This window comes from Stegostoma tigrinum, chromosome 30, assembly GCF_030684315.1.
Source record: "Stegostoma tigrinum isolate sSteTig4 chromosome 30, sSteTig4.hap1, whole genome shotgun sequence".
Classification (NCBI taxonomy): Eukaryota; Metazoa; Chordata; class Chondrichthyes; order Orectolobiformes; family Stegostomatidae; genus Stegostoma; species Stegostoma tigrinum.
The window spans coordinates 4,475,849-4,500,550 of NC_081383.1; the positions used below are offsets into that span (position 1 = coordinate 4,475,849).

At 41.3% G+C, this 24,702-nt stretch overlaps 1 protein-coding gene across 9 annotated transcripts in view; it reads left to right on the forward strand.

The window, feature by feature from the left end:
• gatad2ab (GATA zinc finger domain containing 2Ab) overlaps positions 1-24,702 on the forward strand; it is a 137,306-nt gene that overhangs the window by 79,965 nt on the left and 32,639 nt on the right. For 6 of the 9 annotated variants that reach the window (XM_048559794.2, XM_048559796.2, XM_048559799.2 and 3 more), the window contains 3 exons: positions 16,911-17,040; positions 18,245-18,376; positions 21,893-21,982. In XM_048559794.2, coding sequence (XP_048415751.1) covers positions 16,911-17,040; positions 18,245-18,376; positions 21,893-21,982 — 352 coding nt within the window. The remainder of the gene's footprint in view (positions 1-16,910; positions 17,041-18,244; positions 18,377-21,892; positions 21,983-24,702) is intronic. The other 3 variants (XM_048559798.2, XM_048559802.2, XM_048559795.2) reach the window with 2 other exon arrangements.

Here is a 24,702-nt window from a genome sequence, read left to right on the forward strand (position 1 = left end):
CTGGCGCACACAGAACCCACCCCCTTAAATCCATGTAAGAGCCACAAGAAAAAATTCTCTATTCATGCTTTTGATAAAAGGTACAAATTTCTCCTTTCTGCACGTCATCATGTTCCCTTTATACAATCTGGCAGCTCACATGAGTGCTGGGCTAAAAAAGTTTAAACAGTGGCCTGTCTGTACACTCAGGTGAACCTAAAGTTCCTGTGGAACTGATAAGAAGTTCCTCATGGTGTCTTAGGCCAGTGTACGTTACTCGATTGCTAAAGGTATTTGCTCTGATAATTACAGTGTTGCCTTTTTGTGGAGTGCGCTACGTACAAATTGCCCAATAAGTTTTCTTCATCACAGCAATGGCTACACTTCAGAAGCATGTAATTGCCTTCGTGTGACTTTAAAATACTTTAGGATATCCTGAAGTTCTGAAAGGTCATATACAGTGCAAGTTATTTTTGTTTTGACAGATCAGTTATGATACCTCATACTGTTAAATAAACTTATTGTTCCTTATTATCTATGTTTGTGCATTTAAAATAAATGGAAAATTGGTTCTGGAGGGTTAACAGTACTTGAGGGTGCCAGCAGTTATAATACTTAAATTTCCTGTGCATAAAATAGTTAACAAAGTTGTTTAGTCTTTCCAGAGTAATTCATTTCATATAAAACATGTTTGCAATATTTGAGGATGGGGCAAGTATTGTGTAAGTAAGTGCCTTTTTAGTTTTCAAACAGATTGTTTTCAATCACTTGAACTATTTGAATAAACATGCATTATAAAGTGGAATCGCTCCACAGAACTTTTCCTTGGGACTCCTTTCAGTGTGGATTAGTGGCTAATGGCGTAAACAGTGAGAAAATCAAATCTAGAAAGGTTTTGTTTTTAATGTTGCAATTTCACTAACACTAGGGTTTTTATATTGTTTGATGTTGGAAGGAGTTTGTTCTTTACTGGTCACCTGTTGTGGTGAAAAGATAGATAGAATACAGTCATGACACCTAGTTTTCCAGAAACGCTCCATGGGGGCCGTTATCAAGTCCAGTAATGGAAAACTGCCCTGGGGCAGTTCACACAATCAGTGGCTACTCTAACTCATCTTTGGAAATCTTAAAAATGAAGAGGTGGCTGAAGTTAAATGTGTAAGGTGCATCTGTAAAACCCAGCATCATAGTGTGAGGGTCTATTGTGTATTGGAACTCTGAACTTTCTTCCCAGTTCTCCCTTCCTTTCCTCCAAATTCTAATTCATCTCCAATCCATTATTATCAGCACCCTTTCCATCACTTCTTTGGCCACCCTCCCAACCAGGCACCCCCTCCTCCCACTTGTCGCTCCTCCCATGCCCCCAAACCCCCTTCTCTCATATGCATCCCTCCACAAAAGGCTTTGTTTGTTATTAGTGGATAGCCTGTTCAACTGATTGCCTATCTCCCCTCAATCTAGACTCCTGCATTTATGTGATAATGGGAACTGGGAGAATCCAAGATAACAAAGTGTGGAGTTGGATGAACACAGCAGGCCAAGCAGCATCTCAGGAGCACAAAAGCTGGCGTTTCAATAGACAACAGACAATAGGTGCTGGAGTAGGCCATTCAGCCCTTCGAGCCAGCACCACCATTCATTATGATCATGGCTGATCATCCTCAATCAGTATCCTGTTCCTGCCTTATCCCCATAACCCTCGATTCCACTATCTTTAAGAGCTAAAGTTTTGAGCCTAGACCGTTCATCAAAGAGGGGGTTGGGGAGAGGGAACTGGAATAAATAGGGAGCAAGGGGGAGGTGGACCGAAGATGGAGCGGAAAGAAGATAGGTAGAGAGGAGAGTGTAGTTGAGGAGGTAGGGAGGGGATAGGTCAATCCAGGGAAGACGGACAGGTGAAGGAGGCGGGATGAGGTGGTAGGTAGGAAATGGAGATGCGTGTTGAGGTGGGAGGAAGGGATGGGTGAGAGGAAGAACAGGTTAGGGAAGCAGAGACAGGCTGGGCTGGTTATGGGATGTAGTGGGGGGAGGGGATGAGCTGAGCTGGTTTTGTGATGCAGTGGGGGGAGGGGAAGAACTGGGCTGGTTTTAGGATGCAGTGGTGGAAGGGGAGATTTTGAAGCTTGTGAAGTCCACATTGATACCATTGGGCTGCAGGGTTCCCAAGCGGAATGAGTTGCTGTTCTTGCAACCTTCAGTCTATCAAAATAGTGCAGAGGGAAATGGTCTATTTAAAGGGCTATAACATGGTTATAGTTTAATTGTTTTAGTTTAGTTTAATGTTGGGTTATTGCATTTTATTGGTTTATCAAAATGGAATAAAGTAGGATGGGGGTGTGCTTTTGTCAAATACTGATAGTATCCTTACCTATGAGCCAGGGGACCCAGGTTCAAGTTCCACCTCTCCCTGCTGCAGACATTTGTATAACATGGCTGAGCAGGTTAATTAAAAACATTTGTAAAGAGGGAATAGGTAAACATCAGGCATTGGCTTACTTACAGAATGCAGCATTGCACATCAAGAAAAAGATTTGCTAGTTCGTTCTAGTTTTGTCCTTCAATGTCTGGCTTGGAATCCAATTAACAACTTAGTAGTGGGTTTGAGCAACTTTCTGCTGCTTTGCTTTCAGTGACTGTATTTAGGCAATCGTGAACATCAAACATTGTTGTGGAGAACGTCACAGGCAAACCAGATCTTTCATGCATAATGTCTTCTGGCAATTGTGTCCCAGTAGGAATTGCATAATTCCAGTTGAAAGGCTGAGTTTTGGTTGACAACCTGACATTGTCCAGTGTGAGTTTCTTGTCAACTCCTGGGGAACTGTCCTAACTGAGCTTCATAAAAGGCACTGTTTGAATTTAATACAATGGAGAGAGAGGCCTAAGTATGTTTGCAGTCTGTTTTGAGTTTTTGTTAAAACATTTGCATTTGGCTCTGTTTCAATACATGAGAATGACGTTAAGTTTTTCCAGTTTTGTGATCCAGTGCTGTCATCTGGCTTATTGCAAGGTATCTCAGCAGCCATTGTTGGCCTGGACTGTTAAAGCAAGGGCTCCAAATAAGATGTCAGGTTTGTCAATTCGTGGATTTAAGAAATCAAAATTTCAAGAATGTTAGTTACATAGCACTGGAATTAACAGCCTCTAAATTCATAAAACAACTCAGGAGGAGATCATTCTGCTTGTGTCACTCTTTGACTACTTTACAGGTATATACCTTGCTGTGCTGAAAATAATTATCCTTGTTCTTCATTCTGTCCATTTCCCTGAGCTTTTTTGCCAGTTATCTTAAATCCATCCTGATTTCTGATGCAAACTTTTTCTCTCCTTAAATGAGTTGTCTCGTACACTTTGACAGTTCTGAGAATTGGAGCAGGGATGCCAGATTTTGGCAGTGTTTGCTGATGGACACATTTTGGAACAGTAACAGAAATGTGAAATTGAATAGCAGCTCAACTGTGAATGTTAACACTTGGCGCATATCTGAGCAAATCATGTACCATGTTTGTCTCTGAACTGAGTGATCTGATAGGCCCTTCAATAAATTGCCCTGCAACCCCCTTAACCTTGTATCAGGTTGCACTTGAACCTGATTTCAGAGAGTCAAGGTTATCTATTCCCCTTAGTGCACTGTGACACAATTGGAGACGGTACTGCAAATTGTTTCAACAGTGCTTCTTTCAACAATTCAACATCCAAAGATATTTCTCGTGAAGCGATAAGTAGAGGGAGGAGAGAGAAAGAGTTTGAGGGTATTTAAATGAGGCAATCAATAGTACATGTGAAGAGATAGTTGTTGAGTTGGCTTTTAAAGAAGTGGGGAGGTAGCATGATGTGACATTCACGGAGGAATTCAGCTGTTGTCTATCAAATGAGATGTTAAATGCAATCTGCCCCCTCAGATGTGCACAAAAGATCCCCTGGCACTTCAGGGGGGGGAAAAAAAACAGGAGTTCTTGTAGGTCATGCACCAATATCTAATGACCTTACTTACTCAAATCATCTGGGTTGTTTGTGGGATCTTGTGCAAATTGTCTGCCAGGTTCCTGCATCTCAGCAATGACTGTACGTAAGTGTTTTATGTTTGAACTTTTTGGGATTGTGGAAGTTGCTGTCTGAATAGATTTTGTGGCTTGGTGGTGAAGATTCTGAACCAACCATCCATTCAAATAGAACTACCTCCAATACTGTGGGTTTTTATGTATCATTTAACCTTTAGTGGGGTACCTCATTGAACAATGGATGTTGTATTTGGAAAACCAAATACAGCATCCATTGGTTCCTCTCTGGTTAAGACTTCCTTGAAAAGCTCTAATCAATTGGTCGGACACAATTTCTATTTCATGAAGCCATGCTGACTCTGCTTAATTTGATAGATTTTCCAAATGTTCTGCTGTTACTTCCTTAAGAGCGTTTCATACTTTTCCAACAATAGATGTTAGAGTAATTGACCTGTAGTTACCCACTTTTTACTTCTGTTCCTTTGTGAATAAGGGTATCACATTGGCAGTCTTTCAGTCCTCCAGTACTTTTCCAGAATCCAAGGATGTTTGGGAAAATTACAACCAATTACATCCTGTATCCATGTAGCTACCTTTTCTCAGGATCCCCTCAAACGTGTTCTATCATTTAGTTAGATCATGGTGGATATATCTTTTCTCTTGGTGCCGTCACCCTTTCAGCTTTTGTTATGGAAAGATATATTTAATTTTCTATTGAGGTCACTGATCAGTCCTTTTGGACAATTGCTAGAGGTGGGCTGAATATTTTAGGGATGACTTCAAAGCATTGTTGAAGAGAGAAAACATCTCTGCCAACTGACAGGAGTCCTTGACTTGTCACCAGTCAGAATGGAGCCCATTAAACACTACCTTGCTCTGAATGTCATGTGATGTGCAGATTGCTAATTGAACTTGACAGCCATTTCAGAACCCAGTGAAATGGAGTGCAGGCAGATCAATCTGAGGAGACATGAACTAAGCCATGAGTCTACCAAGGAATATAAAGAAAGAATGGCCTCTTGTTTAGTGTGTGATTGACAACTAGATGGGAAGAGAAAATAATATATAAAACAATGGTTGTGAATCCTAACATAATTAGCTGTGTTAATATAAATTTAATAATACTGTTGACAATCCATGGAGACTGTAACTATGTTGCATGGTGGAAGCACTATGGTTTCTTCTGGTTCTTGCATGTCTTTCGTTCACTGAACCCAACATCCTTTTCCATAGTATTTCCCAATGGAAAGGTATGCTGGTCCCTTTAGCAAGTGTAGTCATCTTACCATGTTGAGGCTCGTAGATCCTGAGCTTCTGTTTTCAGTCACAAAACCTCCAGGAATACTAGAATTGAAAAAGCAGAAAGTAGTGAATTTGGCACTGAGGGTTAATGGTGTCGTGTGAGACACAGCAAATAATTGTGTCAGCCCATCAACTCTAGCAGTCAATTTCTTTTCAGACATGTTGGAATAATCGGCAGGATCAGTTTCCTTTCTTAACCCTTTAAGAGTCAATCATACTTTTTTATTCACGCATGATTAACCATATCAGCAGCAGTAACGTTGTAACCTGCACTCTGATCTGTTATCCTGATGCACTTGTATGATCTGCCTGTAAAGCAAGTAAGACAATACACTTCACTGTACCTCGGTACGCATGACATAATAAATCAAATGTCGTCTTTGGAGCCTTGTTGGAAGAATGGAAGGCGAATATGTGTAACCACACTCAATTAAATTTCTGACGTGAAATAAAATAAACTATAAGCAAAGCCTGGCATTGACTCTGGAGAGAATAAAGCCCTTTCTTTCAGACAGCAACAAAGTGAGGGCCTGCTAACTAACCAGTCATCAATGATACAAAAAAATTGCTGGAAAATTTCAGCAGGTCTGACAGCATCTGGGCAGCGAAAGAAGAGTTAACACTTCTGGTCCTCTGAGCCTTCGGGGCAGATTCAGTCACTGGACTTGAACTTTCAACTGTGATTTCTCCATAGATGCTGCTAGACGTACTGAGATTTTCCAGCAATTTCTGTTTTTGCTACACATCTATTCTTCCAACCAAAGTGCCTAACCTCACGCTTTGCAACATTGTTTTCAATCTGCCACTTCTTTGCCCACTCTCCTGGACTGTCCAAGTCCTCCTGCACTCTCTCTGCTTCAACACAATCTGCCTCTCCACTTTGTGTCATCTGAAAACTTAGCAGCAAAGCCCTCAGTTCCTTTGTCCGTATCATTTTATGTATCATGTGAATACTTGTGGTCCCAGTACTCATCACTTTGGAACTCCACTCGTCACCAGCTGTCATCCTAAAAGGGATCCCTTCGTCCCCAGTCTCTGCCTTCTGCTAGTCAGCCAGTCCCCTCTTTATGCAAATACCTTGCCCCTACACCTTGGGCACTTGATTAGCAATCTCCAATGTGGCACCTTGACAGAGGCCCTCTAGAAATCCAAATAGATCGTGACCACTGGCTTTCCTTTGCCTAGCTCTCTTGTTACCTCCTCAAATTATCTCCTCTTGATGATGCTATGCTGACTGAGCCCAATTTTATCATGCACTTCCATAGAGCCATAGAGGTGTACAGCATGGAAACAAACTCGCTGGTCCAACTTGTTCATGCCGACCAAATATTCTAAATTAATCTAGTCCCATTCTTAGCATTTGGCCCATAACCCTCTTAAACCCTTCCTATTCATCTATCCATCCAAATGCTGCCTTATACCAGCATCTTCCACTTCCTATGGCAGCTCATTTCACATGCACCACCCTCTGCGTGAAAAAGTCGCCCATTAAGTCCCTTTTAAACCTTTCATCTAGGCACATAGAAACAGACCTTTTGATCAAACCAGTCTATGCCAGACATAATCCCAAACTAAACTACTCCCACTTGTCTGCTTCTGGCCCATATCCCTCCAAATCTTTCCTATTCATATATCCATCTGTATGTCTTTTAAATGTTGTAATTGTACCAGCATCCACCACTTCACCAGAAAGTTCATTTCACATGTGAACCACTCATCCCATTTGCCTCATGTCTTTTTTAAATGTCTCTCCCTTCACCTTAAAAATGGCTTGAAATTCCCCGTCTTAGGGAAAAGACAACTACCATCAACTCTATCTACACCTCTCACTATTTTATAAACTTCTATGGGGTCACCTCTCAACTTCCTACGTTCTAGTGAGGAAAGTCCCAGCCTATCCAGCCTTTCCTTATAACTCAAACCTTTGATACCTGGCACCGTTCTCATAAATCTCTTCTGAACCCTCTCCAGCTTTATAATGATCTTCCTATAGCTGGATGACCAGAACTGACACTGCTTTCCTGAAGAAGCCTCACCAGTGTCCTGTACAACCTGAACATAAAGTCCCAAATCCTACATACTCAAAGGACTGAGCAATGAAGGAATGTGCCCAATGCCTCTTTACCCATCCTGTCTATATGTGATGCAAACTTTAAAGAATTATGTACCTGTACTCCTAGGTCCCTCTGTTCGACCACACTACTCAAGGCCCTACCAATAATTGTACAAGCCAAATCCTTGTTGTTGTACCAAAATGCGATACCTTGCATTTGTCCACATTGAACTCCATTCTTCAGCCCATTGCCCATTTGATCAAGGTCCCTTTGTAATCTTAGAAAACTGTTTACACTGTCTACAATGCCACCAATTTTGGTGTCATCCACAAACTGAATCAAGTTTGTGAGATGTGATTTTTCTTGCATAAAACCATGCTGACTATCCTTAATCAATTCTTGCCTCTCTAAATGTCCACAAATCTGATCTTTTGTAATCACCTCCAATAATTTACCCATAATTGAAGTCAGGCTCACAGGTCTGAAGTTCCCCAGTTTCTCCTTACAGCATTAGCCACTCACCAATCATTAGACACTTCACCTGTAGTTATAGATGATGCAAGTATTTCGGCAAGGGGTCTCTTAATTTTCTCCCTCACTTGCCACAAAATTCTGGAATACATTAGATCAGGTGCCAGAGATTTTATATTCTCTAAGACCTCCAAACTTCCTATTCTGTAATTGAACTGTTTTCAAAACATCAGAGTTTATTTCTCCGCATTCTTCAGACTTCATTTCTTTCTCCATAGTAAAAACTGATGTAAATATATATTTAATATCACAACACAAAAATAACCTTGATCTATGAGGCCTGCCCCTTCCTCGAGTTAGCCTCTTGCTCTTGATGTATTTGTAGAATCTGTATGGATTATCTCTAACCTTATCTGAACGCTATCTTATATCCTGTCTTTGCCTTCCTGATTCCTCTCTCAAGAATGCTCCCACACTGTTTATAATAGTTAAGAGATTCAATTGAACCAAGTTGTCTATATCTTAAAAAAGATTCTCTCTTATTTTTGACTAGAACCTCAATATCTTTATTCATCTATTGTTCCTTAATCTTACCAGCCTTACCCTTCACTCTAACATGAACATAATGCCTCTAAAGTTTCATCATCACGCTCTTGACTGCGTCCCACTTGTCAGACATCATTTCACCTGCAAACAGCCTAGTTCAATCTTGCACCATTAAAATTTGCCATACTCCAATCAGAACCTTTATGGAAGACTTCCTTCTCCATAACCATTTTGAAACTAACAGAAATTATGATCCCTCTCACGTTAAACTCTAGTTTTAGACTCCCCTATCTTGGGAAAAGACCTTGGCTATTCGTCTTATCCATGCTCCTGACAATTTTATAAACTTCTATAAGGTCACCTCTCAGCTTCTCTCTCTGTAGCTCAAGCCCTCCAATCCTGGCATCATCCTTATAATCATTTCACGTAGACTGCAAACTCAGCCTTAATAATTTGACTGCAGTGATTCCTGAAATATCACCACCAACACCTGCAGATCATTTATCCACTTTAAGACCTTTCAACTTGCCCAGCACCGTCTCCTTAAAGATGGCCACAACACTCTACCCCTAACTATCTTGAAATTCTGATATTCTACTGATATCTTCCACCATGAAGACTCATACACAATGTCAATTCTTGTAGTCTTCTATACAACTAGCTATGTTACGCTCACATTTCATCTCCTCCCCTATTGCTTTTTAAATTTTCCTCTACTGGCTTTCAAAGACTTCCCAATCCTCTGCCTTTCCATTAATCTTCACCACATTGTATGCTTTTTCTTTTGCTTCTCTGCTGACTCTGACTTTCCATATCCCTGTTCCTTGGGATGAATTTCTGCTATTGCTCCTGAATTACTGTCAAACTCCTGCTCCATCATCTTCCCTGCTAGGTTCCCCTTCCAGTCAACTGGTCAGCTTGTTCCTTGTGTCTTTTTTGTTACTTTCATTCGATTGTAATGCCATTCCAGCTTAATCAAGCTTCTCCCCTCAAACAGCAGAATGAATTCTATTGTGTTATAGTCACTGCCCCCAAGGGGTTATTTTACATTAAGCTCCCCAATTAAGTCTGCCCCTGTATACATCACTTCATTCAGAATTGTCTATTCTCTAATGGGTTTTTTCCACAAGCAAATCCCAGTCAACCCGCATATTGAAATCCTCAAGATTATTGTAATAGAAAAGGTATGTGAGAAAGGTACTGTCTTCTTACTTACTTAGTGCCCCCACATCCTAACTACTGCCGGGAGACCTGTACATAACGCCCATCAAGATCTCAGCTCTACCCACACAGATTCTACACCATCTGAGTCTATATCATTTCTTGCTGTTGATTTAATTTTATTTCTTAGTAACAAGGCAGCTCCTTCCCCACTGCCTATCTGACTCTCCTTTCAACAGGATACATTTCTTTGGGGATATTTAATTCCCAGCCCTGATCCCCATGTCTCTCTGTGATGCCCACATTTGTATGTGCCAATTTCAATCTGCACAACAAGCTCATCACCTTGTTTCATATCCTGTGTGCATTTAATTGTAATATCCTCAGTCCTGTGATGACGCCCCCCCCCCCCACTTCTCATAGTTGTCTCATTATATAGATTACTGACCTTTTCCATTTCTTTACTAATGTTGATTTCCCTCAGATTTTCGTTCTAACTAAATCTTGCATTCTCCAACGTTTCTGGTATTTGATTTGTGTCCTTGTTTGTGAAGACAGAACCAAAGTATGTATTCAGTTCCTCAGCCATTTCTTTGTCCTCTATTATACATTTCCCCCGTTTCTCTCTGTAGCGGACCTACATTTGTCTTTAACAATCTCTTTCTCATCACGTACCAATAGAAACTCAGCATCAGTGTTTATGTTCCCTGCAAGCTAGCCTTTGTATTCTATTTTCTCCTCCTTAATCAATCCTTGGCCCTTATTTGCTGAATTCTAAACTGCTCCCAATCCTCATTTATTTTTTTTCCTAATCTGTATGCTATCGAAAGACACAATTTGAAAGACCTGTCCAGTTTGGAAAAAGTACAAGAATCATGAGCAGGAATGGGCCATGCAGTTCTGTTTTGCTTAGTCCAAACTGATCCTTTACCCCAATCCACTGTCTGATTCATTCCCATATCTCTAGATCCTGTTTTATTAGTCATACATTTTGGAAACAGACCTTTTGGTCCAACTTATCCATGCTAACCAAGTTTCCCAACTAAACTAATCCCATTTGCCAAGATTTGGCCCTTACCACTCTAAACCTTTTCAATTTATGTACCTACCCAAATGTCTTTTAAATGTAACTATATCTGCATCTACCACTTCCTCTGCCAGTTCACCCCAATACGAACCACCGTCTGTGTGGAAAATGTTGCTCTCCTGAGTGTCTAAAAGTGTTGTGAATATACTTAGTGATAGAGACTCCAACCTGGGGTGGAAAATTGCAAAGATTCTCAACTCCCTAAATGAGGAAATTTCTCCTCACCTCAGTCAATTCTAAAACACTGAGACCTTATCCTTACATCAATAGTTCTAGGCTTTCCAATCATGTAATATAGGAATTTTTCCACAAAAATGAAGTTTCTCCCTCAACAGGCCATGGGCAATTGAGTTTTTTATGACAGAGATCAATGTATTTTTGTTAAGTGACTGAAGAGATGTGAGCTCATATGGGTAAATGAAGAATGAATTGATAAAATGGCAGAATGAAGGGCCAAAGCCCAACTTCAGTTTCAGGATTGTGAAACCCTTGCTGCTTCTCAAATATCAATGCTTTCTCAAAAACAATCAACTTCGGTTAAATCTATTAGAAGCTAAATACCAAGTATTTAGTAATATATAACCATTCTGATACATTGATGTTATTTCATATATGATGCTTTTATATGAGGCTAGACCTGGGTTTCTCCCCCTCAAATCATTGGATAAGGTGTTTTCGGAAGCAGATATAAGATCGAAATAGACAATCCGAAAAAGAGACAAAGAACTATGATAATTTTCCTTCGAAAAGCAAGAGTCTCATTGTTTGGACACTGTGACGAAATATTCATCCTTATCCGTGATGTAAACTGTATATTGGTATGCAGCTGTAACCATTTGTGCTAAGATCTATGTGCCTTGGTGCACATACCTTACATTTCATGTAAGGTTAATGGAGCAGTTTGTAACAATTAAACAGGATGTTTATAATCTACATCAGGAAGAGCATCATCAACGTTTCCTTAACATTCAAAAATAAGACATGACCTAAAGACGTGTCTCCATCTCGCACTGGCTATTTTTTCCCATGTGCTTTTCAGTCATTGGTGTGCTGAAAGTTCTAAAGAGCTGAGACGTAGGCCACTTCATAATGAATACAACATCCGAGGTTGAAGAGCTGGATTGACCAGCTGATTTCCTCATCTCCTAGTTGGATCGTGTATCCTCTTGCTGTCCCATGTTTACAGATTTTTGAAATGTATTTAAAACAGTACAATGGACAAGGGATTTGCTAATGTGGGAGAGCCCTGGTGCTCCATTGAGGAGTTGCAGTGTCATAATGGGAGGTGACATAGTGGAATATGGGTTTCAGCATGGAATTGGGCTGCATTGTAAATTCAACTGTAAAGTAACCTTTTTTGAGACCAGCAATTACAGTAAACTGTTACTTATCACTAATAATTACCACTGACATTTTTCTTGCTGTTCTGTGTTGTGCAGATGTCTGTGGGGAAGGTATTTAAGCTGGTTCTTATCAAGATGGTAACTATCTCCATTGGAGATAGAACATAGAACAGTACAGCACAGTACAGGCCCTTTAGCCGACAATGTTGTGCCAACCTGTTATCCTATTAAGATCAAACTACTCTGCATAGCCTACGTTATACTATCATCCATGTGACTATCCAAGAATCGCTTAGAAGTCCTTAAAGTATGTGACCTCACTACCACTGCCAGCAGTGCATTCCACATGCCCTCCACTCTGTGTACAGAACCTACCTCCAATCATCTTAAAATTATGCCCCCTTGTAATAGTCATTTCTGCCCTGGGAAAAAAACATGACTGTAGTCTCTCCAGTGTCATCACAAACGTCACATCCTCTGTTAAGGAGCGGGTCCTGGAACTGGATCGACTTGGTCATGAGACTGGACCAGTGTTTGGTGCAGTCAACTTTGAAAGAAAAACGTTCCTGACAGATCTAACTGCACCCATTGGCATTCCCTCCACTGAATTTCTGACATCGAGTTCAAGTGATGCCCTTGCAGTATATGAGATCATGGGAACTGCAGATGCTGGAGAATTCCAAGATAATAAAATGTGAGGCTGGATGAACACAGCAGGCCAAGCAGCATCTCAGGAGCACAAAAGCTGACGTTTCGGGCCTAGACCCTTCATCAGAGAGGGGGATGGGGGGAGGGAACTGGAATAAATAGGGAGAGAGGGGGAGGCGGACCGAAGATGGAGAGTAAAGAAGATAGGTGGAGAGAGTGTAGGTGGGGAGGTAGGGAGGGGATAGGTCAGTCCAGGGAAGACGGACAGGTCAAGGAGGTGGGATGAGGTTAGTAGGTAGCTGGGGGTGCGGCTTGGGGTGGGAGGAAGGGATGAGTGAGAGGAAGAACCGGTTAGGGAGGCAGAGACAGGTTGGACTGGTTTTGGAATGCAGTGGATGGGGGGGAAGAGCTGGGCTGGTTGTGTGGTGCAGTGGGGGGAGGGGACGAACTGGGCTGGTTTAGGGATGCAGTAGGAGAAGGGGAGATTTTGAAACTGGTGAAGTCCACATTGATACCATATGGCTGCAGGGTTCCCAGGCGGAATATGAGTTGCTGTTCCTGCAACCTTCGGGTGGCATCATTGTGGCACTGCAGGAGGCCCATGATGGACATGTCATCTAGAGAATGGGAGGGGGAGTGGAAATGGTTTGCGACTGGGAGGTGCAGTTGTTTGTTGCGGACTGAGCGGAGGTGTTCTGCAAAGCGGTCCCCAAGCCTCCGCTTGGTTTCCCCAATGTAGAGGAAGCCGCACCGGGTACAGTGGATGCAGTATACCACATTGGCATCCACTGTACCCGGTGCGGCTTCCTCTACATTGGGGAAACCAAGCGGAGGCTTGGGGACCGTTTTGCAGAACACCTCCGCTCAGTCCGCAACAAACAACTGCACCTCCCAGCCGCAAACCATTTCCACTCCCCCTCCCATTCTCTAGATGACATGTCCATCATGGGCCTCCTGCAGTGCCACAATGATGCAACCCGAAGGTTGCAGGAACAGCAACTCATATTCCGCCTGGGAACCCTGCAGCCATATGGTATCAATGTGGACTTCACCAGTTTCAAAATCTCCCCTTCTCCTACTGCATCCCTAAACCAGCCCAGTTCGTCCCCTCCCCCCACTGCACCACACAACCAGCCCAGCTCTTTCCCCCCCCCACCCACTGCATCCCAAAACCAGTCCAACCTGTCTCTGCCTCCCTAACCGGTTCTTCCTCTCACCCATCCCTTCCTCCCACCCCAAGCCGCACCCCCAGCTACCTACTAACCTCATCCCACCTCCTTGACCTGTCCGTCTTCCCTGGACTGACCTATCCCCTCCCTACCTCCCCACCTACACTCTCTCCACCTATCTTCTTTACTCTCCATCTTCGGTCTGCCTCCCCCTCTCTCCCTATTTATTCCAGTTCCCTCCCCTCATCCCCCTCTCTGATGAAGGGTCTAGGCCCGAAACGTCAGCTTTTGTGCTCCTGAGATGCTGCTTGGCCTGCTGTGTTCATCCAGCCTCACATTTTATTCCCTTGCAGTATATATTGACTGACCTGACTCTCTGTGGTAAAGTTAACAGCCATTACCAGCAGCAGAATAGGAAATCCAACAGAAGGATGCCTGGGAACAGTGAAGGATGCTAACACCAAATTCGCTGGCTTGATATATGCCCACCCCAACTGATCAGAGTGGAGTTAACCCAGACTAGAGTGAGAAATCAAGGGAAACTCTGAAGTGGTGGCTACAAAGGGTGGGCAATGGCCTAGTGGTATTATTGCTAGTTTATTAGTCCAGAGACCTGGGTAATGTTCTGGGGACGTGTGTTTCAATCCCACCAATGATGAATGTCTGTTCCAAATATGTATTACACAAAATAATATTTTCAAAGAAAAATTAAGATACAAGTACTTCTGGCAAGTTAGTGTTCATTACCCAGTCATGTTTTCCATTACAAAATTGTAGACTTTTAAACCACCACAGTCTAGTTGGTAAAGGTGTCCCTAAAGTATTTTAAAGTAGCAGTTCATGGGTTTTAATCTAGCAATGAAGAAGATAGGGAAAGAGAAAGTAAGAACTGCCGATGCGGGAGAATCTGAGATAACGAGGTGTAGAGCTGGATGAACACAGCAGGCCAAGCAGCGTCAGAGGAGCAGGAAAGCTGACGTTTTGGGCCTGGACCCTTCTCTGAAGACCCAAAATGTCAGCTTTCCTGCTCCTCTGATGCTACTTGGCCTGCTGTGTTCATCCAACTCTACACCTTGTTATCTCTGATGAAGACAGGAACTGGTGGATGAAGATGTCCCTGTGTCATTGCTGCCTTTGTTCTTCTAGGTTGTGGAATTGTAGACAGTATTGCTAAAGAAGCCTTGGTGACACAGCTGAATCAGTGAACTTTAGATTGATGAATGAAGTATCAATCAAACCCATCCAGGCAAAAGTATTAATCATACCCTTGAAAAAGTACCTTGAAGGGCATAGTGTAATGAAGGACAATCCACAATGATATACAGGATCTCCATGTAATATTCTCAACTATGCTGTTTGATAAGATGAATCACTAACTTTGAGAGCTTTATCCTAAACCTCCGCTTATGAAAACATGCTTTGGGTTCTTAGTTTTTAATCCAAGCCCATCACGTTCAAGAGTGCTGTTTGTTCAAACAGCACTGTAGCAAAGGCCGTGCTAGTTGACCATGTCCAAAACCTGCTCCGTGGTGATTTTCCTAACTGCTTGCTGAAAAACGCCTGTTAGAGCCAGAAGAGTCAAGCTGTCACAAACACATGCATCGTTCAATCTGACACATTGATGACATGAATCAGAGTTTCAGAAAATTATGCTGTCAGCCAGAGATGTGCGCAAAATATTCACAAGTTGCGAAGACATTTTTGAATCTTGCACATTAAGGCCTTTTTTAAAACATTGGCTTTTGAAAGTTTGTTATGTACGCACCAAGCAGAGTCTTAAATTCAAACTGAGCTTTTCAAACTAAAGCCTGCAAGTGAGCGACAGTGAAGTGGTGGAATCCTGCTTTTTGTCTTACTGGGGTAGCTTTTACTGCCTGTTCGATGGGCTCCATTTTGTTTCAGTACCTGAATCCTACCTCCCTTCACAAAATGAAGGCAATGTGTCACAGACCAGTTTCAGCCGGCTGTTGTCATGGGTTCCACTGGGGTGGTCATGTGACAGAAAGGGAAATGCCTAAGTCATGTGATAACTTTTTCTGGTGCAATTAACATACAGGAAGTTTGCTCCCAGTCACTTAGATACAAGGATGCTGTCTGATAGCTGATGAGTGGCACCTTCCCTGCCAGAGCCTATTGATTGACCTGAGCAGTGTGTTTAAAGTGTGCACAAAAAATGTGATGTGCCACAGCATTCAAGGGCTCTGTGAACATGCTGTTAGCACAAAACTTTTTGTTTCACTCAGTAATTGATAACATTCCTGTGACTCTAAGGATGCACAAGGACCTGTTTTTAACTTTCAAGGACAGTTTTTAAAACTTTTTCAAAAAAAAATGTCTTCGTACAGTAATTGTGATCTGCTGAGTTTGCAATGTGTGGCAATGATAAATATGAGGTCAGAGCTGCACTGATCTCCAAGGGAACTGCAGGTAATGTATCCCTCCTTAAGCTCTCCACCATAGTGATATTTCAGCTGACTGTATGTATGAATAGTCAGACATACACTTGGGCAGCTGTTGTTTCTGGGAATGAGATGGGTAAGTACATCCAGCTTACCAGAGCTTATATTATTTTCAAAATAGAAGTGAGATGAAGCAAGGATCAACAAACACCCATTTGATCTCCATTATTTTAGTTGGGTCTATGAGAAGAATCACCTCATCACCCTCTGTGTGCCTCTTTTTTCCCCTCATCTATACTGTCTTTTTCCACTCCTTCCATTGCCCCTCCCAAAAAATTTATAACCTTCAAAACAAATAATTCTGGTTGTGTTGGCAAGCATGGGTGTGATGGTAGCAGTTCCCTGTACTAATCAAACCGTAAAGATTATGTAAAGCATGTAAACATTTTGGGAGAAACTTCATTACCAGAGTATAGCAAAAACATGGAGCTTGCTGACCTGGGAACAGTTGAGCAGAATAGCATGTGGGAGCACAAACATCCGCATAGACCATTTTGGTCAAGTTCACCTTTTCTCAGCTGTATTTTGTGTTGGAGAGGGGACCCATTTTGTAAAGGAAATACAGGATCTTGGGTTAATTTGATATGAGGCAAGACATTGCACTCCCTGGCTGGCGACTTAACTGCTTGGACAATTCCATTTTCAAACCCTTCTCCTGCCTTGTTCAAAATCTGGCCCAATCTCTTACAGAGAAATGAAGAAGGGAAAGCGTGCTCCATCACCAGATATCATCATCCTCTCTGACAATGAAGCTTCAAGTCCCAGGATGAACGGGCTTTCAAAAGAGCCAGGAAGAAACGCAAATCGAGATGATATTATGGTGAGGCAGAACATTCATCAAAATCAATAGCTTTAGTTTAATTTTAAAAGGTAGTGTTTACATGCAGTTATATTTTTTAAAAAGCCCTTGGACTATACCTGGAATGAATTGAATAGCAATCTCAAAGAATGAACTTAGAAGCAGTGGGTTAGACGGCCTCTTCCAGTGCTTTATTCTGTTTAATCTTTTCTTGTTATAGCTATTTTAGTTATTTTTCTACAGGCCATTAACGTAATTTTGGAGTGAATGTAGCTTTACTCTCATTCTCGTGCCATTCATGGATTGTAAGTAAATTCTAGTTATTTCCCAAATACATTTCCTGCTTGAAAGCCCTGGTTCAAAGAAAACACCTATTGGAATTGTTAGCACTTTTCAGCTTCGCCATTTGCATTTTATCATTCACTTGTAGAAACATTTTTAAATTGGTTTATAAAGTCATTTTTTTAACTTCCTTGTTTCTACTTCTGTCATTTCCTTTTTTGACATTCTTCAGTGAAATTTATATTTTATTTAAATGAGAGAGCGTCCTTTTCAGGATTTCTCAGAAACAAATCAAATCATGGTTTATGCAATGGATGCTGAACACTGGGATTGCTGAGCGTTCAGTTTCTGACTTGTACTGGGCTACTCAGGGTCTGGTTGTTGTGGTTCATGTTGATGCTCTGGATTGGACATGGGGCTCAACCCCTTGTTATCAAATGCCCAGTGCTGGAACACACATTACTGAATAGACACTGGATGCAGATGGAAGCAGGCACCACTGATTCCCCAGTGGCCAGAGAGCTTGGTGAATCTGATCTAGAAGATTGATGCGAATGAAAAGCTCCTTAACGGTTGCCTGGTGCCTGTGAAGACATATTTCAATATGATGAAGCCAATTAAGTGTCAGGGGAAGAGTAAGGTGTTATCCTATTTCAGCAGTGCCACTGTGAGCAGCTATTGATCAAAGGTCAAATACTGGCATAATCTGAGATGGTTGCCGTTTCTAGATTTTCTAGCTCGGAGTGTTGCATGCTGCAAGGAATGAAAGTGGAAGTGTGCAAAAATATAGGACCAATTCAGCTTGCTCTTCAGCTGCTTTGGCAAATTGACCAATGCCAATGGAACTGTATTTGTCTTTACAAGGGTGGACAGAGGTGGGAGGAGATGCAAGAGAATTGACAAGTTACTTTTATTTCGGTAATACTGGACCTTTTCTTTTCAGAAGAGCACACCAGAGGAGCGAGAGAGAATGATTAAGCAGTTAAAGGAGGAGCTGCGGCTGGAGGAAGCCAAACTTGTCCTACTCAAGAAACTTCGACAGAGCCAGATCCAAAAAGAAGCTACGATCCCGAAGGTAACAATTCTGTTGTCTTCAATCTCTCCTGTCCCCCCATCAATGCCATGTTTTTAAATGCTCTCACTGAATGCAATGGAAATGTTTTATTGATACAGCACGAGCCAAAAAAATGCTAAAACCCAGCTACATGGAATGGCTTAAAGTACCTGGAGTATCTGTACATGGCTTCCACAAATGGAGTTTGCTGTTCAGCAAGTATCTTAAGTACTTTCAGAAGAAAACTGGACAAGTAGAGTAAAGAGAGGGAAAGAGAAAGGCAGATAGAGTAGTAGATGACCCACGTAGAGTACAGACACCAAAGCAAACAAAGATTTGGTCCAGGTAACCTTCTGTGCTGTATATTCTACGAATGCAATTTGGTTACAGCATAGAAGGACACTTTTTAGCTCCATATGTCTGTGCTGGCCTTCTGAAAGGGCAGTTCATCAATGCCATTCACCTGTCCTTCCCCACAGCCAAGTAAACCTTTTCAGAGAATGATCCAATTCCCTTTCCCTTTGGAAAGCCTCAGTGAGTTGTTAAGTGGATTTGTTTAATTTGTTCATTGTTCAATGAATATTGTGACGCTGAATTTAAAACTATGATCACACATAAACCCAGTTCCTTTGTTTTTAACCTAGTCTTAAACCTAATGTTGGGGGCTGGCCATTTCTATTTCTTCTGTAATTTCAGTCTTGGTTTGTTAAGTCAAGATCTCTATGCTGTGTCCTCCTAATTTTTGCTTGTGCTTAACTTGAAATGCAATTGGTTATTCACTGTAAGTCATGCTTGACTTTAGAATGTCCCAAAAATGAACAGATCTCGGTCAGATCGCTGCAGTGAGCCTCTGTATTCCCTGAGTGCTTTATGTTGGAATAGCAGACCAGACATGAGAAAATTTAGCCATATACTCACCCCAACCTGAATCCGCTTGATTACTATCCAGTGATTTCTTACGGAAAATATGTGTGAACTATAAATTAGATATAGGATTTAATAAGATTAGAATATGATGCCATCCTTGGTTGAATATCTAGAAGCACTTCTTGTCTGCCGTAAAGGTTTGAAGCAACAAAGAGAAAGTAACAAGTTATTTTGCATTCATTCCACCTAAAAACATTCCACATGTTAAAGACAAATAAATTGTCTTCTGTAATCACAGCCTGTGTGATGTGATGAATTCTCGAAACTCTGTTTAATCGGCCATCCTAAAATAGGGTCTTGAAGGGACAAACATGGCCTGTTAATGGAAGCAATAATATGATTTTTCAGTCCTGCCTCATTGCAGACTATAGATTTTGGATGATTCTTTTGTTAAAATTCTAACATCTTACTACAGCCTCATAACATGTCAGCATACCACAGAAGAACCTTGCTTCTTATTTTGAAGAGAAGCACTTGCAGAAATTTCTATGGAGCTTACTTCTTGGATAATCTCTCCAAGATCAAGTTTGGAGTTGAACTGTTCCACCTGAAAGATTAGATTTGATCCTGGTGACAAGCTGCCCCCTAGCAGCCACAACCTGGTATTGTAGCTGTTTTATACCATACGGATCAGTACTGTCTATCAGTATGCTACTGAAGTGTGGGAACACAGGAGGAGGGAGCATGCCATTCAGCCCCTTGAGGTTCTGCTCACCTTGATCTCAAAATACTTGATGCTTTTGCCTAGCAAAAATCTGATCATAAATCAGTGCCTTTGAAATATAAATGTAGCTACTTCCTAGCTGTTGTTAAGAGTTATGGCAGCCTGTACAGACTTGAATGACCTGTAATAAGTTTCTGGCCTCAGTTCAATGAGCTGATCTTATCTGGAGTGGCGTTATTGGAGATAAAGGAGTGATCCTGCAAAATAGTTTGGGTGCCTCCTGCATAACAGGTAGATGGCCAATCAAGGCTCCTACACCTGATGGCTGCACTCATCACACCACCTCCCTCCCACCCTAACCAGGCTAAGAAATAAATGAGGGCGGATTGGGCTCCATTTTAATGCTATATAGCGTAGCAATTCTGGCTGACTTGGCTCTCTCTCAGAATGGCTGTTGCATGCTTCTCACCCTTATAACTGGTACTCTATCAAGATTCAGAATCTTCAGAAGACCAATGGAGAGAAAAGGTAGGGAAACGGGAAATTCATTGCTGCAATGTCTTACAGAATGCTCAAACTTTTTGCATGTTACATTGTGGAGCACTGATTGTAAAAGCCCAGACGGCACTCTGTTCAAATGGTAAATCGCTCAACTTGGTTCTCTTTCTCTATGCTAGCTATTATAAACCTTACCATGACTTGCTTAGGCTGCATATGAAATCTTTGAAGAGATATCTTGTTCTAAAGCCATAAAATTTATCAATTCCTGTTGTATAGACTGAATTATAAAGGTTAAATGTGGATAGTTCAAACAATATAATTTGAATATTTCATTTTCTAAAACTTCAAGAAAATCATCTTAACAAAACACCATCTGCCCAATCTTGATTGAATGAGCAGAATCCTTCTGTTTTCTGCATTCCCAGTGAGGATTAAAGTGATTTAGATAAGCTGAGATGTTTTAATGGTGTCGTCAAGGAGGCATTTACCCAGCACCTCAGTGAGGAGGGCTGTGCCACTTTCTTGATAAGTCAAGAGCACATGGTTTTTTCAAAAATGTTTGTTTGGGAAATTCCTGCCCCTGCAAACTCCTCACAAGTTTTCCTTTTTAACTGTTTAATTCTCTACCCATGATCAGTATCACTAGTGTAGTTGGTGCAGCTAGTAGACAAAAATTGTCCATCTAGTTGGTGGGATAAAGTTGAAGTACAGCTTTTTCTGACCTTTATCTATCTCTTCGGTCCAAGTCATCCATCAGTTTGAAGTCATGAACTTCACGTATTCTTTAGGTTGATTTTTATTTTAGTTTGAAAGAAAGATTTATCTGGAGAAGAGGAGGGTTTTTCACAGGTCATCATTCATGCTCAGATTGATATCTAGGAGTCAGAGCTAAGTGACCATTTCCCATGGAATGTTTGAACCCAGTGAGTTGACCACCCGAACCAGGCAAAGCAGGGAACTCTTGCTTATTGGGCACCTGCTCATCCCCAAGTCTTCTCCAGGGCCTTTAGTTAGCTATCAAATAATTAAACTAATTGAAGCCTTGAATTCCAACCGGAGGAACTCATTAAAGATCACAGTTCTTTATATACAGGCTGAGTTATACTCTGCTGAATACTGTAAACTGTTTTACAATTGGAACCAGAGATTGTATCAAGACTAAACTGTAGTTTACATGGTCCTCTAGAGCCTTTTGATACAATGGGGTACACTGCGCTGAGGAGCTACAAGGTTGCAATGAATGGTACGATCCATATTTATATTGCAAGCAGTTTGCTGATTTTGAAATGAGCAGTTGACCTGAATTGTTTGTTTGTCAGTCTGAGTAACCTGGGTTTTTACAACAGAATATCTCTTCAAATGGGCAATATATGTTTGCTTTGTGCCCTTTTGTTCCTCAGCTTTCTCATGTGTATTTGTGCTTCTTTTCACTATTCTCTTCCCAGCCTGCTGTCTCGACAGGCACTGCCATGGCCACCCCACCCCCGCTGGTCCGGGGAACGCTGCATGTTCCCACTGGCAAGCCCAACTTCCAGGTCAGTGTAGCAACTGGGACCTTGCCAGGCTGTATGTGGATTAAGCATCAAAAAGGGAGGGGTTGGGTGGAAACAAAGGGAGCAAGATTAGTCTTGGTTGGTTGAATATTAGGCAGTTAGGAATTTTTTGTCAGGGCAATGTTTTCCAAGACTGATTTCTTGGATATGTCTAAAAGTGGAGCTTTGTGTAACTCAAATCAGCATTTGCAGTTGCACAGTATTAGTATTTGCACAGGGTTACACAAGAATATAATTTCCCACTTGGAATCAAATGGAAAGAGGCAGAAGTCGCATGACACCAAGTTATAGTCAAGCAGGTTCATTTGAAACCACAAGCTTTTGGAGCGCTGCTCCTTCATCAGAAGCACCTGATGAAGGAGCAATGCTCCAAAAGCTTGTAATTTCAAACAAACCTGTTGGACTGTAACCTGGGATAACATGGAGTGAAGCTGGATGAACACAGCAGGCCGAGCAGGACTGTAACCTGGTACTGTTTGACTGCTGACTTTGTCCATTCCAGTCCAACACCGGCACCTCCACCTCCACATTATGGCTGCCATCAAATGGGCAGAATGGACAGTCATCAGAATCTTAAAGCCTTCAAATCCCATTTTTGATTGAATATAAGTGGTGTTGTTGGTAGTGCTGCAGAAGTGAAAGCTGTCTAATTGAATTGTTGCTCAGAAGGAACTTACATAATTGATTTTTTTTTTGAAGACATGTCTAAAAGATTGTGAACAGTGGCTTATTTGAAGTGTTGAGGAATTAGCTGAAGCAGTCTTTATTTTAAAAAAGAAGGGACACTTTTTTTAAGATGACATTTACTGGAAGTCACATGGTTTAACCTAACTGCTTTATTTGTTTGCTGAAAGTCACATAGCGTCAGTTAAAAGCTTAATCCTATTAGAAGTCTCATGTTTGAGTTTATGGGTGTCAGGAGTTGTGGACTTCACCTGGGGTACAGCTTATAATGGTGTTAGACATCCAGCTTAGTCTTTGCCACCTTCCTGAGAAACTCTTGACAATTCCATGTGAGAACAAAACCTGAAACAACTATCCTCCTCGAGACACTTTTCAAAAACTTCTTGTCGATATCTAAATGAAGTGCCACTGAAGTGATCCCAGTGACAACCTTATGTATCTGGTAATCTATGTATACTCAGAAACCCAATTGAAAAGCCACCTGGAACATTCTGAATCTTATTCTCTTTATTCTTTAAAAAACAAGTATTTGGACAAAGTTTAATTTCTGTAGAGAATGTTTATTTTTCATTTTCCTTGGAATGTTTGTGTGTCTGTCCTTTAGAATAATAAATGTTTATCCGGGCTCTCTTTGTAGGCTTCCCTCCTTTATTGAATAGTGCATATTTAATGAGTCAATAGTTTTGTTGTTCATCAAAGAAACTTGGTTAATTTTTTTTATTCTGAGCTTAATATAAATTATATCTTACATCATTACAGTAAATGTTACAACATTTAAATATATGTTGGGACCAATGGCATAGTGAGAATAGAGAGAGACCATACATTCCTCCAAACCCAGTGATAACATGAAATTGGAAGTGGGGTCATGATAATAGAAAAGGACATAAAAGTAACTATGCCAGGTTTCTTGTGCATTTGGGAAAGCTTATGAAATCAAAATGGTGCTCAGCTGCTGCAACTTTTCCTGAGATGGGCGAGCTACCTCAGAGATTTCCAAAAATTAGCCAATGTTAGACTAATAGCGTTGGCAGCAAAATTGGCACTAGAATTAAAAATAAAGGTTAAGAAAGCGGATGAAATTGATGTAATGGCGCGTCATAAATTTAGAAGTAGTGGTAGTCTGATAATTCAGTTTGATCAGCTAGAATTCAATTGCAAATGAAGAACCTTGAAATAGAAAATTTAAATAAAAACAGGAAAGGGCATTAGAAATGAGAGAATTTGAATTGAGAGAGAGAAGAAAAAGTGCATGCCATGCGAGTGGTAAGAATCAGAGAGAGAGAATAAGAAAGGGAATACTGGCTTGAACTGGTACTTTTTCTTACAAAAAAGGCAGATGCTCCAGACTCCAATGAACTTTCCTTGGAATGATTTGTATCCAATCCAAGACCCAGTGGGAACGATTTAAATTTATGCAAGCTCTCCTGAAGTTTGTTGAAAGGGATGTCTGTGCACTTTTTATTCTTTGGGAAAGCTAGCTGAACAGATGAAATGGGCAAAAGGAAACTGGTAGCTGCTAATGCACAGTAGGCTGACTGACATGCTTTCTGAAGAGGTTCCTGTAGGCTGTGATGGCAAATAAAGGTTATTCTTTGTTCGTACGAATAGTTTCTTGAGACACAAATTCTGGGCTCATTTAAAATCTCACCCATGTATTTCTAATCCACACAGATCACTGCCACTTTGGGCCCCAGTGGGCCCCACTCTTTCCCCAATATATTTGAAAAGTGCCTTTAGATTTTCCTTTCTTTACATGCTTGTGTTATTCATGCCCCATCTTCATTTTCCTCATTTCTTTTCCAAGTAGTCCCTGCAATTGCTAATTTGCTTCCAGTCTTTTGAGGACCTGGTACCGTAAGCTTCCCATTTTTTTCCATATCCAATCCTAAACATTGCTTGACATCCACTGTTCTCTAGATTTATTTATCTCATCCTTCATGTTATAGAAACATGTCAGTCCTCCTGCTCGCATTTTGTTTTGGAAGAACTCCCTTTGCTCCAATTTAGATTTTCCT